Here is a 15,317-nt window from a genome sequence, read left to right as displayed (position 1 = left end):
TGTCACCTTGTAATATTGTATAATTCAATTGTTTCACATCTACAGAAATTGTTTCTGGAAATATAGGGAGAAAAGGTCTCAACAAATTCCTATTGATGGAACTGTTGAGAGTAAAACTTTCTTACAAAGGACTCAATAGACCTGGAAATACACCTGACATTTACTAAGGTTTCTTTGACATAATACTGGAACTTTTTTTTTATGCATTCTGTCCTGAATCCACGAAATTTTTGTTTTGTTTTGTTTTGTTTTGACTAACCAGGATCTGCAGAAAGGTTGTAATTTTTTTCCAGCAAAGCTAACTTGTCACATTTTCTCTCCCCTTGATACCAACACAGCATACAAATAGTGGTAGTAATTTTTGCTACTTATTTCAGAGTCTGCTTTTGCATAACTTCCATAGGGATTTTGTCTGTTTTAACGAAAATTGGACGTGAGTTTGATTGTGTGGCTTTGTGTGGAGTTCTTCCAGAAAGTTGAAAAAGAGCTGAACCAAGAAGAGGAGAACCTGTTTGCCTTGTTTGTAGGGTTCCAGAGACCTCCAAAGAAGGTGAGGAAGCTTGCCTCCATTGGCAGGACTGGACAACCCGGCCAACAAAAAGCCCTGGTACCCTCGAGAAGAGGAAAGCCCAGGTGGAGTCTGATGAGACCAACTTTATACCTGAAGCCTACATCGACCGGATGCCAATGGTTCGCTCTGATCCTATATGGAGTACTTCAACAAAGCCAGCTAGAAATTGCTGTTGGTTGTTTCTGCCCTGTGATTTTATGCAAAAATAGGAAAAATGGTTTAAAAGTAGATTTGGTTTGCAAACTTTTGCTTTGCTGTTAAAAGTTTGGGATCAAGGTTGAGAAAATTTGTGTTTTTTTTTTACATCAGTTGAACCATTTTAACATTTTTTTCCCTGTGATTTTGATATATTTGCTATCTTGTTTTAGCCAGTTCTCCAGATTTTTTTTCTTTTGGCTTGGATAATGGACTATTTTTAAGTAATGAAACTGTCATACTGGACATTCATGGACAATGCTGCTGACTAATTGTTGCTTCTCTTACACACATTGTAACCCTAAAAAAGACTGTCTCCTAAGACTACACCCTGAAATTGTGCCACCATAGATATGGTGGAATAAAAATTAAAAGGGGGGATTGTAACAGGGTGGTCCCCAGGAAAGGGGGAGGTTCCCTGCCCCTCCCAAGGGAGGGTGGAGCTGAGCAGGAAGAGGAGAAGCTGCAGAAGAGACTGAGGAAGGAGGCAGGATGGAGCAAGGAGACCTGGAGGAGGCCCATGGAGCCTAGAGACACGTGAAGAAACTGCGCTTGTCTTTTGGTCGTGGACTGGGTGACACAGATGTGGGTGAGACCCGTGGGGAGGTGACCATGGCAGCTTTTATCTTGATGTTGATTTTGCTCTTTTCCTTCCGGGCTTGTCCAGTTGTTTGTGACCCTTTTCTGTGGGTCCCCACTGGAAGATGCTTTAGACTTGTAGCAGGCTTTGGGGCCTTGTTCTGGGCCAATCCCATTTGGATGGACTTTTACCCACGAGGGGATGGGTAACTCTGGATGCTTCATTTAGAAACTAGACTAGAAACTAGAAACTAGACTCTTTGCCTTACCTGTATTGTTTCCTAGTTTTATTAAAGTTCCTTCCCATTAAAGTCTCCTATGTTTTGTGTTGATGCGGCGGATGGCAGAACCCATTTAGAATAGGCAGGTTTGCAGGGTTTGGGCTGACCCTCTCCCTGTCCTATAACAGATTGACAGAGGTAAGGAGATGAGTGCACGAAGACAGTAAAACAGCTGTTACAAGTATGACACGTATGCTCAAATTTGCCAAGGAAAGCATGAGCATAATGAGGAAAGGGAAGATCTAGTAAGACCCAAATAAACCATCTAGATATTAAAAACTATATATAATACTTGAGATGAAAAACTGAACAGATTAGACACTCCAGAAGAGTGGTAAATCTGCACTCACAGTAATTAGAGTTAACTTTTATGTTTGGTGATGGACTAAATTTTTTCCTAAGAGTTCGCCAAATATCCATACATTTGCTAAATAATCCTTGTTTCCTCTGCGGACTTAGGGTCTTAACCGTCATCACACACCAAGCTATCTGATTCGCTCTTTCACTCCACCCTCTGATTTGTGTCAAGCTGGGTCCTTCTGCTTCACTCATTAGAGCTTTACATTTTAACACCTGGTACACGTCTTCTCATTTGGTTTTAACATTCCCTGTCTTTTGTTACAGTCCCGCTCTCAAGAGACTCTCTGGAACCACACTTCAAGTTGTTATTGAAAAACCATGTTTTTTTAAAAAAATCTTCAGAATGGGGTCTCTTCTGTCGGCACAGTGGTTGAGCGCTGGGTTGCGGAGCTGCCCGCAGCCTCTGCGGCGCCGGTTCGATCCCCGGCTGCTCCCCGGCCACCGGAGGAGGGTCCCACATGGCGCGCAGACCTCTCCTGCCGCCCGCTGCTCCCCTCTGCAGTGTACTTCGGTCCTTCTGCCTGCTCTGCTCCCCGCTCTGGCTCTGGTGAATTCTCTCACCCTCCCGCGCTTCTGACTGTACCCAGTGCTTGTATAAATAAATAAATAAATAAATCTTTAAAAAAAAAAAAAAAATCTTCAGAATAATCATTTTTCATTTCAGGGCTCTGAGATTTTTGGTTTAGCTTGGTAACTTTTGAAACTCTCAGTAGTTTTATGGCTATTTTTTTTGAAAGATGTATTTACTTATGTGTACAAGAACTGGGGTACAGGCCAGAGGTGCAGGAGGGTGAGAGGATTCACCAGTGACAGTGTGCGGAGCAGAACAGGCAGACTGACTGAAATACAGTGCTGAGGGGAGCAACAGGCAAGACAAGAAAGGTCTGCTGTGCCATGTGGGTTGCTATCTGGCTGCCCGGGGAATGAACTGGTGCTGCACAGGCTGCGGACAGCTTCACAGTGCTGTGCTTAAACCCCGTGAGGTACCAGGGAGGCCCTGGCTATTTTTGTATAGGTCTCTTTTTTCCTTCCTTGGGTTTCCAAAATAAACAATTATGTATCACCAATCGTTTATTTCACTTCTCTTTCCAACAATGTTATCTTTTTTTTTTTAAATAATAAATTTTATTTTTATATTCCCCATACAATTTCAACCCCCCCATTTTGACCCCAATCCCTCCCCTCCCTCCACCCCCCCCCAAAAGTGTCTCTGGTTCATAGATTTTTGTTGATTTTGATTTTGCTTTAACCCCTGCTGCACAGTTTTCTATTTATTCAATTCAACTGTAAACTCCCCCCAATCTGTGTAACTATTTTTCTAGTAGATGTAAACACAATGGGATTAATTTTAGTAAAGTCCCCATCATGATGTGGTCTGACCTAAACTTAATGCTTCTGACAACTCCCTCCCATACCTGTTGTACTGAGCCTCCTGTTTCCTGGATTTCATATCACCTCTCTTCTCGGTGTCTATAAGCACACTGTGACTAAACAGGCTTCTGTCATTATGTCAAAGGTGTTGATAGAGGCCAGTGAAGGGCAGGCTTCTCCTTAAATGGTTCTAGGTTAATTGGGATCCATATGTCAAAGGAACAGTGAAATTGTTTTCTACTTCAACTACTCACAAAAATCAACCCCGAATGGATCACTGATAGCAATGTGACAGATAAAATAAAGCTTCTAGAAGATTTCATAGATAATTTCATCTCAGGATATAAAACAATCTTTTCAACAAGACACAAAATACACTAGATATAAATGTAAGAACAACTGTTCTTCAAAAGGTACTGTAAAAGACAGTAACATGTCACAGAGAAGGCATCTGCAATATATTTAACTAACAAAAGGCTGGTTAAAAAGTGTGTAAGAACTCCTAATCCGTAAGACAAAGACAATGTGCAAACTAATATAAAACTGAGCAAAAGGTAAGCACACACAAGAGCGGCTTTCCAAAGGGCAAAAAAACCACATAAAATGCTGCTCAATTTCATTAAAAGTTAGTAAGAGTGTTCACTTCAGCAGCACATATACTAAAATTGGAATGATACAGAGAAAATTAGCATGGCCCCTGTGCAAGGATGACACGCAAATTCGTGAAGCGTTCCCTATTTTTCTTTTCTTTCTTTTTTTTTTTAAAGATTTATTTATTTATGCATATAAAAGCTGGGGTGAAGGCCAGAGATGCAGGGGGATGAGAGGATTCACTAGAGACAGAGTGGGGAACAGAACAGGCAGACTGACTGAAATACACTGCCGAGGGGAGCAGCAGGTGAGACAGGAGAGGTCTGCTTCACCATGTGGGTTGCTCCCTGGCCGGCCGGGGATCGAACTCGTGCTGCTGAGGCTATGGACTGCTTCATAGTGCGGTGCTTAACCCCTTGCACCACCAGGGAGGCCCCGTTCCCTATTTTTCAATCCAAAAGATCAACAAAACCAAAAATTGGTTCTTCGAAAAAATAAATAAAATAGACAACGCCCTGGGCAGGCTCAAAAAGGAAAAAATGGGAGAAAGCACAAATAAATAGGATCAGAAATGAAAAAGGAGGGCCTCCCTGGTGGCGCAGCGGTTGAGCGCTGGGTTGCGAAGCTGTCTGCAGCACCGGTTTGATCCCCGGCTGCTCCCAGGCCACCGGAGGAGGGTCCCACATGGCGCACAGACCTCTCCTGCCGCCCGCTGCTCCCCTCAGCAGTGTACTTCGGTCCTTCTGCCTGCTCTGCTCCCCGCTCTGGCTCTGGTGAATTCTCTCACTCTCCCCGTGCTTCTGACAGTACCCAGTGCTTGTATAAATAAATAAATATTTTTAAAAAAATTAAAGAAAAAAAAATGAAAGAGGAGAAATCACAACAGACACAACACAAATCAAAAGAATAATCAGAAACTACTATGAACAGTTATATGCAAATAAGCTCAACAATCTAGAAGAGATGGACAAATTCCTACAACTTTACAATCACCCAAAGCTAAATAAAGAAGAAATAGAACAGGCAAACAAACCAATTACAAGCAGTCAAACTAAAATGGTAATCAAAACCCTCCCCAAAAACGAAAGCCCAGGACCATATGGATTTACAAATGAATTCTACCAAACATTCAGAAACAAATTAGTGCCTATCCTTCATAAACTCTTTCAAAAAATTGAGAAGGAAGGGATAATAGCAAACATGTTCTATGAAGCCAACATTACACTAATACCAAAACTGAACAGGGACAACACAAAAAAGAAAACTACAGGCCAATCTCTCCAATGAACACTGATGCAAAAATCCTCAATAAAATTTTAGCTATCAGAATCCAACAATGTATCCATAAGATAATTCACCACCACTAAGCAGGATTTATTCCAGGGACACAAGGATGGTTCAGCAACCGAAAATCAATCAATGTAATCCAACACATCAACAAAAATATAAAAACCATATGATAATATCAATAGATGCTGAGAAAGCTTTTGACAAAGTACAACACCCATTTATGATAAATGCCCTTGAAATTCTTGGGATACAAGGAACATTCCTCAACATCATAAAGGCCATATATGACAAGCCCAAAGCCAATATCATTCTCAATGGTGAAAAGTTGAAAGCATTTCATTAAGGTCCAGAACATGACAAGGATGTCCACTCTCACCACTGCTTTTCAATATAATACTGGAAGTCCTAGCCGAGCAGTAAGACAAGAGAAAGACATACAAGGAATCCAAATAGGGAAGGAAGAAGTCAAACTATCACTATTCACAGATGATATGATAATATACACAGAGAACCCCAAAAACTCCACAGAAAAACTAATCAAACTAATCAGTTTAGTAAAGTAGGATACAAAATCAACACAAAAATCAGTAGCCTTCCTATACACAAACAATAAATCTGAAGAAGAAATCAAGAAAACCATTCCTTTTATTATTGAAACAACAAAAAAAAATCAAATACTTGGGAATAAACCTAACAAAAGAGGTAAAGGACCTGTACAAAGAAAACTATAAAACACTGTTAAAAGAAATACAAGAAGACACACAGAAATGGAAAGACATCCCCTGCTCATGGGTTGGAAGAATTAACATTATCAAAATGGCCATCCTATCAAAAGCAATTTACAGATTCAATGCTCTTCCAATAAAAATTTCCAAGACATTCTTCAAAGAAATAGAACAAATATTGATGAAATTCATATGGAGCCACCGAAAACCCCAAATAGCCAAAGCTCTCCTGAAAAAAAGAGAAGGAAATAGAGGCATCACACTCCCAGACTTCAAACTATACTACAAAGCCATAGTAATCAAAACTGCATGGTATTGCAACAAGAACAGACACACGGACCAATGGAACTGAATAGAAAATCCAGAAATAAACCCACAGATTTACAGTCAACTAATCTTTAACAAAGGACCAAGGAATATGCAATGGAGCAAAGAAAGTTTGCTCAATAAATGGTGCTGGGAAAACTGGGTCACTATATGCAAAAAAAATGAAGCTTGACTACTACCTCACACCATGCACAAAAACCAATTCAAAATGGTTTAAAGAACTAGACATAAGACCTGAAACCATAAAATACATAGTAGGAAATATAGGCAAAACACTACATGACGTACACCTCAGTAACATTTTTTTTTTTTTTTTTTTCTGGGACCCTCGCCGGTGGCCGGGGAAGGAACCGGTGCTGCAGAGGCTGCAGGCAGCCTCCCAGCCCAGCGCTCAACCGCTGTGCCACCAGGAGAGGCCCACTCCTCAGTAACATCTTTAAAGACTCATCACCCAAAGCAGTGATAGCGAAGGCAAAGATAAACAGCTGGGACTACGTAAAATTAAAGAGCTTCTGTACAGAAAAGAGACAGTAACCAAAACAAACACACCACACTGAGTGGGAGAAAATTTTTGCACACAACACTAATGATAAAGGAGTGATCACAAAAATCTACAAAGAGCTGACAAGTCTCAACAAAAACAAAGTAAATAATCTAGTCAAAAAATGGGCAGAAGAGCTAAAAAGGAACTTCTCCAAAGAGGATATGCGAATGGCCAATAGGCATATGAAAAAATGTTCAGCATCACTTGTAATCAGGGAAATGCAAATCAAAACTACAATGAGATACCATCTTACACCAGGGAGAATGGCATATATTAAAAAAACTAGCAACAACAAATATTGGCGAGGATGCAGAGGAAAAGGAACTCTCCTGCACTGCTGGTGGGAGTGCAAACTGGTCCAACCACTATGGAAAGCTGTCTGGAGATTCCGCAACCTGCTAAAGATGGAGCTTCCATATGATCCAGCAATTCCATTCCTAGGTATTTACCCAAAGGACACAGAATCATTAATTCAAAAGGGAACCTGCACCCCTATGTTTATAGCAGCTCTATTTACAATAGCTAAGCTATAGAAACGACCCAAATGCTCAAAAATAGATGACTGGATCAAGAAGATGTGGTACATATACACAATGGAATATTACTCAGCAATCAGAAAAGACAAACTCATGCAATTTGCAGCAACATGGATGGAGCTGGAAGGGATCATGCTCAGCGAAATAAACCAGAAAGAAAAATACCGGATGATCTCACTCATAGCAGGAATTTAGAAAACCTAAATAAGGGACCAGGAAAAAGACTATAATAAAGTAAAAATCAAAATCAATAAGCAACTATAAACCAGACACACACTACGGGGGGGTGAGGGGGGTGCGGGAAGGGGCGGGTAGGAGGGATTACTGTCAAAATAAGGGGGGTGGGAACTGTATGGGGACTATAACCAAGATGAAAATGCATACATTGTGCAAAAATGAAAAAAGGATGTAAAAAATATAAAAAGTTAGTAAAAGGCAAAAACAAACCGTACAGTAACATGCCCTTCTCCCCATATTAACAAAAATGTACAAGTCTGGCAATATCAAGTACTGGCAAGGCTATGGAACAGTATGAACTCAGACACATTCTTGGTGGGACTATAAACTGGCATGATTTTAGAGAACAACTTGGCATTATCTAGCCAGGGTGAAGACTTATAGACCTTATGATTCAGCATTTCCACTTCTGAGTATATGCCCTAGGGAAATTTCACCTGTGTGCTTCAACTAAATAAACAAAAATGTTTATATCTTTTTTTTGTTTGTAATAACAAACACTGAAACTAATTCAGCATCCCCAGAGAGGATAAAGGATAAATTATAACACAGTCAAAGAGTAGGTAGTATACAGAGCAATAGAAATAAACTATAGCTATAAGTAACATGAATGAATCCAATGAATGTTCAGGATAAAAAGAATACAAAATATATGAATCCATTTGTATAAAGTTCAAAAATGGACAAAACTAAAGCGGATTGATTATGCACACATGTATCTATGTGATCAACTATGCAGGGAAAAGTAAGTCCCTGCAATACCAGTAACTCATAATATGGATTAGTTTGGCGGTAGGTGGGTGACAGGAGATGAAAGCAGAAAGAGGCATATGACAGGGTGTCTATGGGGAGCCATGCTACTCATGTCGTCTGACAAAAGTCCGGGCATGGGGCAGATTTCTGAAAAATCAGGAATCTCGTTAGCTGACTCCAAGATTCTCCTCATTTGTTTATGGCTAGTTTCTACCATTGCTAAAATACGCATTTAAAAGTAAAACTGCAAATACTGATCAATCACTGAATAACCAATTTGATGACAAATGGCACTGCATGATACAAATATTTCATTTTTCATAAAATTAGTAGTCCTCTGCCAAAAAGGCAGCAATTCAACATTTGGCTTTACATTAACCAGTGAAAAAACTTCTGGAAACAAAAGGTTGTAAACATCTATCGGCCAAGTCTTTGATACAGAGATGAGGTCTCTTGAGGCAAGAGCTAATTGGAGAAAGAAATTCTTTTACTTTAAGGTTAAAGATAACAGTTGGGTGGCAGAGGCGAGCCAGGCTCCAAGTATAAGAAGATTCCTGATAAACCAGGAGACAGCCATAGTTGACTCCTACTAAATTTTTCCTGTTGTTTAGGGCTAATTCCCTAGGGTGTGACAATTGGTATGATAGCTGTTAGAGTATACATTCAAGAATAAGTCAACAGCAATTTTGTGAATGATTGAGCTGGTAACCACGGCAGCACAAATAACGCACTGGGAAATGGTCAATGTTACAACTACTGATGTCACATATTGACCATTTTTGAGAATCAAAGGCTATAACCATCTCCGCCCCTATCCCTGATAAAAATATTTGTAGTTCTTTAGAACAACAACCAGCAACCTTATGGAAGAAGAAATTGCCCCTTGATCTTAAAGTTAAATATGGAAACTAGGCTGACTAGATAAGTGGAGGAGTGATAGGTAGAAAACTCTTTGTTTGGATTAGGAGACTTCCTCCCTTAATTGAGAGTTGGGGGCTAGGGAAGAATCAGTGTGGCTTGCCTGGCATTAACACCCTCCAGGCCCTTGGTTCCTTAATATCAAATCAATATTAAAACAATATACTATAGATGATGATTTCTATATAAAAGCCTTCTGTTTTTTACTTTAATCAATTAGTTATAAGTTAGTCTAAACTTTATAGGTTAGTTAGAAATAATCTCTTTGTCTCCCTCCCCCCAGGTAACTTCCTGCCCTTTGTTTCCCTCAGCCCTTAGTTAATTGTTCACCATGGCAAACTTAGAAATGTTAGTTGCAGACACATACGCTTTTTTGCTAGTAATACAATAACTGTTGCATTGTAAATAACTACTTTGAAAACATTTGTTTAGCAACTGTGCCTTCTTTAAGACAAAGAATAATAAATGTTACACCTCTGCCGGAAGGCAAACAGACCCTTGGCTGCTCCTAAAAAAGAACATGTGATGATTATTACCTTCCTACCTTATGCTTGTGCACTCACGATTTGCTTAGTATAAATAAAGGACTGCTGAGACCCTCAATAGGATGATGTCAGCACCCTGATCAAGTGTCTGCGTCTCCTCATTCCCCTTCCCCTTTCCTTACCATTTTCTCTACAATTGCGCCGATGCCTTCCCATCCTTCAGGAACCCCTGACACCCAGACTGCTGCGGCTGGCTCGCAACAGGTGTCAGAGACACTGGTAATTTAATTATTAACTTGACTTGCATGGTGGGGATTCAGTGTTTCTTATTAAATCATACATATACTTAAACTTTTTTGTACGTCATTATAAATTTTTTTTTAAAACCCCTATGTTGGCAGATCTCCTCCTTAAACACCTTTGGAAGCTCAAAGACTGCTCCCGACCCTGGAGGGTTGCTTTCTAGCACGAGCTCCTGCCACAGGAATGCATGCACAGCAGGCCTACCTGAGGTGCGTGAGGATGGGAGAGTGACAAGTCTATACCCTGAGCCATGCGACATCAACTCAGTCCCAAACTCATGATCACATTCTGTCACGATCATCCTCTTAGGTTCAACCATCAAGTGTAATTATCACACACCACTCACGGATCACAAACACTGGACAGATTCAACTCTGTCTGCTTCAACAGTCATTGTGGCCCTGTATTTACTACACTCCCTTCCTAGCTGACAGCAAAGCACTCCATGCCTCCTGGAGATCTTACAGCAGTTGCATCTGTCATGGTCATAACATGTATACCTTTGGTTGCCCTGGTGTTGGATTTTTGAGTCTATCATGGACTGTTAACTTAAAAACAAGGGCTGTAAGAAAAACGCATCATCATTTTGTTTGGCATTCGAGCATAAGATAAACTAGCTAGAAAAACTTAAACCTTACCTCTGCCACTTCCTTTTGAAAAGTCAAGGTCATCTGGGTCCTGCCATAAGTAAAAGGTCCATCCCTGTGAGAAATGTTGTCAAGCCACTTGATAATCAGTGGAGTTGACACACTGAAAGGCAGATTTCCGATAATATGTACAGCTGGAGGATCTGCATACCAGGAGAAAATGATCAAAATGGGTATGAGTTATTATCAAGCAAAAGTATGTGAAAATAGATGGCTTTTTTCAGTTCATTCATTCCTTGAAGGCGGTGCTTTCTTATAACCAGCTTTAATATATTAAGGAAAAATTCTACCAAATTAGCATACGTCCTAATTAGTCAGTGAAGTCATCAGTTTGAAGAAAAAGATAATCTGCTTGAGCATGATGACGGCACAGTGCCTTGAGGCACTTGGGAGAAGCTGTTGTAGGGTCAGATGCCCTGGAAGTCAATGCAGATTGGATGTAATGATGAGAGCTGCGGAGACACGTGGCCAGGAAAACGGCATGAGGCCACTCTGCAGCACAGGAGCAGTGGCCCAAGAAGGGAAAATCTCAGACACAACGTGTGAGAGGGGGGTGCAGTAAAGAATAAAGTTGCCAACATTTTCCAAGGAAAAATAGGAGGGTCTGGTACCAGGGCAGAGAGGAGCAGAGACACCTTTCAGAAGAGAGCAGATAAGGGTTTAGTGAATGCAGAAAACTCGAGACAGATCAAGTGTGACACAGGCCATTAGGGGGTTACTGTGGTACAGCCTGGCTGGGGTAGGGGCAGGGGCAGAAGCTGAGTGTGCCCAGAAGAGACTGGCAGGCAGGTAGAGGAAGGCAGCTGTGCTGGCCAGGAGCCTGGCCGAGCAGGAGCCATGGCAGCAGCTGAGGAGGTGGGGGATGCGGGGTGGTGTACACCAACATTGCTCTTTCCACTGTACTGAGAAGTGTTCTAGACAAGAAATATAAGGCATCTGGGCCTCCCCAGTGGCACAGTGGTTGAGCGCTGGGTTGCGAAGCTGCCCGCAGCCTCTGCAGCGCTGGTTCGATCCCCGGCTGCCGGGCGAGGGTGCCACATGGCGCGCAGACCTCTCCTGCTGCCCGCTGCTCCTCTCCACAGTGTACTTCGGTCCTTCTGCTCCCTGCTCTGGCTCTGGTGAATTCTCTTACCCTCCCGCGCTTCTGACTGTACCCAGTGCTTTCATAAATAAACAAACAAACTTAAAAAAAAAAAGAATAAAAAAAAAAAAATAAGGCATTTGTCTATGCATCCCCAAAAGTGGCACAAAACGGGTACCCAAGAGACCCGTGAATGAAAGTGCCTCAGTTGGTCACTGAATGCTAAGACAAAGGAAACAAAGGTAAAAATAAAGGCCTGGGTGTGGCTTACTTTATTAAAACACTTTTTCACCATTTGCAAAAAGCAACCCTTCACAGTTCATTCATCCTTACATGGCGTTACAAAAAGTTTATTTGCACAGAACCCAAAACATTTGAAAATTTAAGTCAGACTTTATACAAAGTAACTAGATTTATATTTGAGAAGTAGAAAAGCAGAAAAAAATTACAATGTACATTATTTAATTCTGTTAAGAAAATATTCACTATACTTAAAACCAATCACTGTATAATGAATATTTGTAATTAAGTAATTATAAAAGAAAATTTAAAGTCTAAACAAAGGCACTTACCATCCTCCCACTGTCTTTTAAGACTTTCTGGAAAAGCCTTTTCTATCTTAAATGTCAACACATCTCCATGGACAATTCTCAGTTTTCCAGGTGCTGCATCAGAAAGCATCTGTTTGAAGAAAAAGTCAATACCATGAACTTATACACTTTGGAGAATAAGAAAACTAATTTTTATATTTCAAAGCTGTGCATCATTAAGTCAACCTGACCAGCCAGAGATCAGCAGCGATCACCAGACAGACAATGGTGGTGCTCTACTTGCCGCCCAGACTCGCTTACAATTTCACAAATAATGTACCAATATAATTTCGATCCTCAGAATGAATCATATTTCTCCATAGATTAAGCAAAAACTGTTTTGTTTTCTTTTTAAACATTCTCTTCCTTTACCACTTTTACTCTGACTCCTAAGAAGGCAACATGCAGAGTCAGGATTCAGTGTTCAGGAGGGATTTCGGAGCATCAGATGGGGGTTTCCTGGAAGGAAAGAGGGGTGTGTACCATCTGAGGAATCCCCCAAGCAGGCTCCACAGATTCCTCCTGGCTGCCTGCCAAACACAGCCCTCCCCGCCTCCCCAGGTTGCTGTGAAGGACAGCCAGACCCTGCCTATTGCCAACTTTAATCAAAGTGATTCCTGGGGAATGAAAGGTGACCAGGTCAGCACAGGTAACCCCAAGACATCCTGTCTTTCCCAACAGCCCAGTCAATGATCCACCTTTCCTCCTAGGAATCTAGGGCCGCAACACATTCACTTGAGCTGGTTATGAAAAACTCAACTCCTAACTGTAAATTTCAGAAGTAGAGATTAAAGACATTATAATGAAATATTGAGAATCCATTAGGAGTAAGTCATGTGAAAGATGAACTTAATTCAACTAGATCTTTAGAGTCTAAATATATATAGAATTCCACTTATTACCAGGATCTCTAACTTAATCACAAGTATAGTCAAACCAAGTAAAAAGCCACTTGTGGGGCCTCCCTGGTGGCCTAGGGGTTAAGTCTCAGGGCTACCTAGCACTGCTGTGGCCTGAGTTCAATTGCCAGCCAGGGAGCTAACCCACATGGCACAGCAGACCTCTCCTGCCTTGCCTGTTGCTCCCCCCAGCAGTGTATTTCAGTTGATCTGGCTGTTCTGCTCTCCACTCAGTCTCTGGTGTATCCTCTTACCCCATGCACCTCTAGCTATACCTGTTGTTGTACGCATAAATAAAAAAAGAAAAAAGCAGCCTCTGCACTGGCCACAGCATCCCCAATCTTACTAATTCTTGACCCACTAATTCTTGACCCATGGGCACCTTCAATCTAATCAGACTGCATGTCTTAACAATAGCTATCTCCCAGCCCATGTTTACCTTCCAACCATTGCTTTCCATCTTCTTCTCTGAGTAAAAATAGGGGCAAAAAAGTATACCCTTTCGTTTGCAATCTTTTAAAAAATTTCATCTACCTTAGCACCATCATTTAGAAAACGCTCTCAGAAGCTAAGTTTTGACTCTTATAGCTAAGTCACCTATAAATTTGTGTTAAGTGCTGCTTCTGTACGCAACACAAAAATCTGATCCTTGACATCTGCAAAAACACACAGATGCAGTCCCTGGGTTTATGAAGTTTCAAATACAGATGTGAATATGCTCAATGAGAACGCACATTGTGACGAAAGGAGACCAGGCAAGAGTGACCTGCTTTCCCTCTAGCACCTCGGTTCAGGGGCGCAGCGGTCCTGGCATCCAACTGAGGGGAGCTGTGACCTGAGCATCAAGCCCAGTCTCTCCAGTTCCTGCAAAGCGGAGTTTCTCTCCTGACCTGTCCCCTCACCTGACTCAGGCACTTACGAGGAGGATGCGAGCAGCGCCACGGCAGCAGGAGAGGAGATTGTGGACCAGACACCCAGCCTGTTACCAACGCCTGCCTCTGTTCCAACACTGAGCCTCGTGCCTGCTTCTTCCGAGCATTTCTAATGACTTGTGCAAACATTTCCTCCCCTGACAGCTTGTACTCCAGCGGGCACACTGCTTCTCAGAAACCCTGATAGCGCCTGCAGCCACCGAGGGGCTTCCCACACCAGATGAGTGAACGAATAAGTGAACACCCAAGTGGCAATCAATTTCCTCTCCTAGCCTGTGAGATTTTGGGTTCCCAATATTTGTAAAGGCAAGAAATCAAAGATTTAGTTCAGGCAGAGCCTGATAAATCAGGCAGAGCCACCTAAGTAATGTTTCAGAAATACGCAGCTGAAATATCTGTATTGGTAAAAGGCTAAACATTTTAAGTTTGGGAATCTTCTAATTGAGTATGTTTAGCCATGGTGGTTTAGCAAAAATAATTGCAAACCTCTGGTATTAACATTCTTGTGGATTACTTTAAATTACCATGATGTGCTAAAATTTAATTTGATGAGTTCCAGAAATAAATCTTAGAAAACATAATAACCTCACTATGCTATAAATAAAAACAAAGACAGCTCTCAATGGGACAGGCTCTTACCACATAAAAACTGTATTTAATGATAACATTTACTGTCAAGAAAGAAATTTTTCTGTAATTACGTTTCCCATAATTAAAACAAAACAAATTAGCATACCAAAAACAAAGAGGCAGACCTAAAAGCTTTTGTTTCAAGATGTAAATATATAGAAAATAATTAATAATCAAGACTAAAACAAAACAATGCAAACTTGGCTCTTTGGCATTAATTTACATACTATGATAATTCAACCACATTTGAAATGCTAATTTTCTCCACACTGACACACACAGCCACATATCAAAAACTGATATAATACACATCTACTTTCCTTCCTATAATCACATTCAACTATGTAACTTTCCTATAAACCTCTAGGCATAAAGTTGCATTATATTTCTTTTGGATTCTCCTTCAGGCTTAAGTCTCAGTCAATGACAAACCCAATCCTCCCATCCTTTAAAGGTCTTTCTCTTCCTTGAC

The 15,317-nt window shown here is 41.1% G+C and overlaps 1 protein-coding gene and 1 non-coding gene across 11 annotated transcripts in view; one reads left to right on the top strand and one right to left on the bottom strand.

Moving 5' to 3' along the window:
• The window catches only part of TFB1M (transcription factor B1, mitochondrial), a 72,435-nt gene that overhangs the window by 50,461 nt on the left and 6,657 nt on the right, over nt 1–15,317 (bottom strand). For all 10 annotated transcript variants that reach the window (XR_008552829.1, XR_008552830.1, XR_008552823.1 and 7 more), the window contains exons 3-4: nt 12,367–12,475; nt 10,705–10,856 (exon numbers count right to left, since the gene is read on the bottom strand). Coding sequence is in view for 2 of the 10 variants with exons in the window: in XM_037520628.2 (XP_037376525.1) it covers nt 10,705–10,856; nt 12,367–12,475 (261 nt within the window). In the remaining 8 variants the exon portion in view is untranslated. The remainder of the gene's footprint in view (nt 1–10,704; nt 10,857–12,366; nt 12,476–15,317) is intronic.
• On the top strand, nt 3,993–4,099 carry LOC119253571 (U6 spliceosomal RNA). The gene has a single exon (XR_005127110.1). It is a non-coding gene; the product is annotated as a U6 spliceosomal RNA (small nuclear RNA).

This window comes from Talpa occidentalis, unplaced genomic scaffold (genome assembly GCF_014898055.3).
Source record: "Talpa occidentalis isolate TD23 unplaced genomic scaffold, MPIMG_talOcc4v2.1 talOcc4.2, whole genome shotgun sequence".
Taxonomy (NCBI): Eukaryota; Metazoa; Chordata; class Mammalia; order Eulipotyphla; family Talpidae; genus Talpa; species Talpa occidentalis.
Note: the sequence above shows the minus strand (reverse complement) of the source record. Positions and strands in the feature narration are given on the sequence as shown.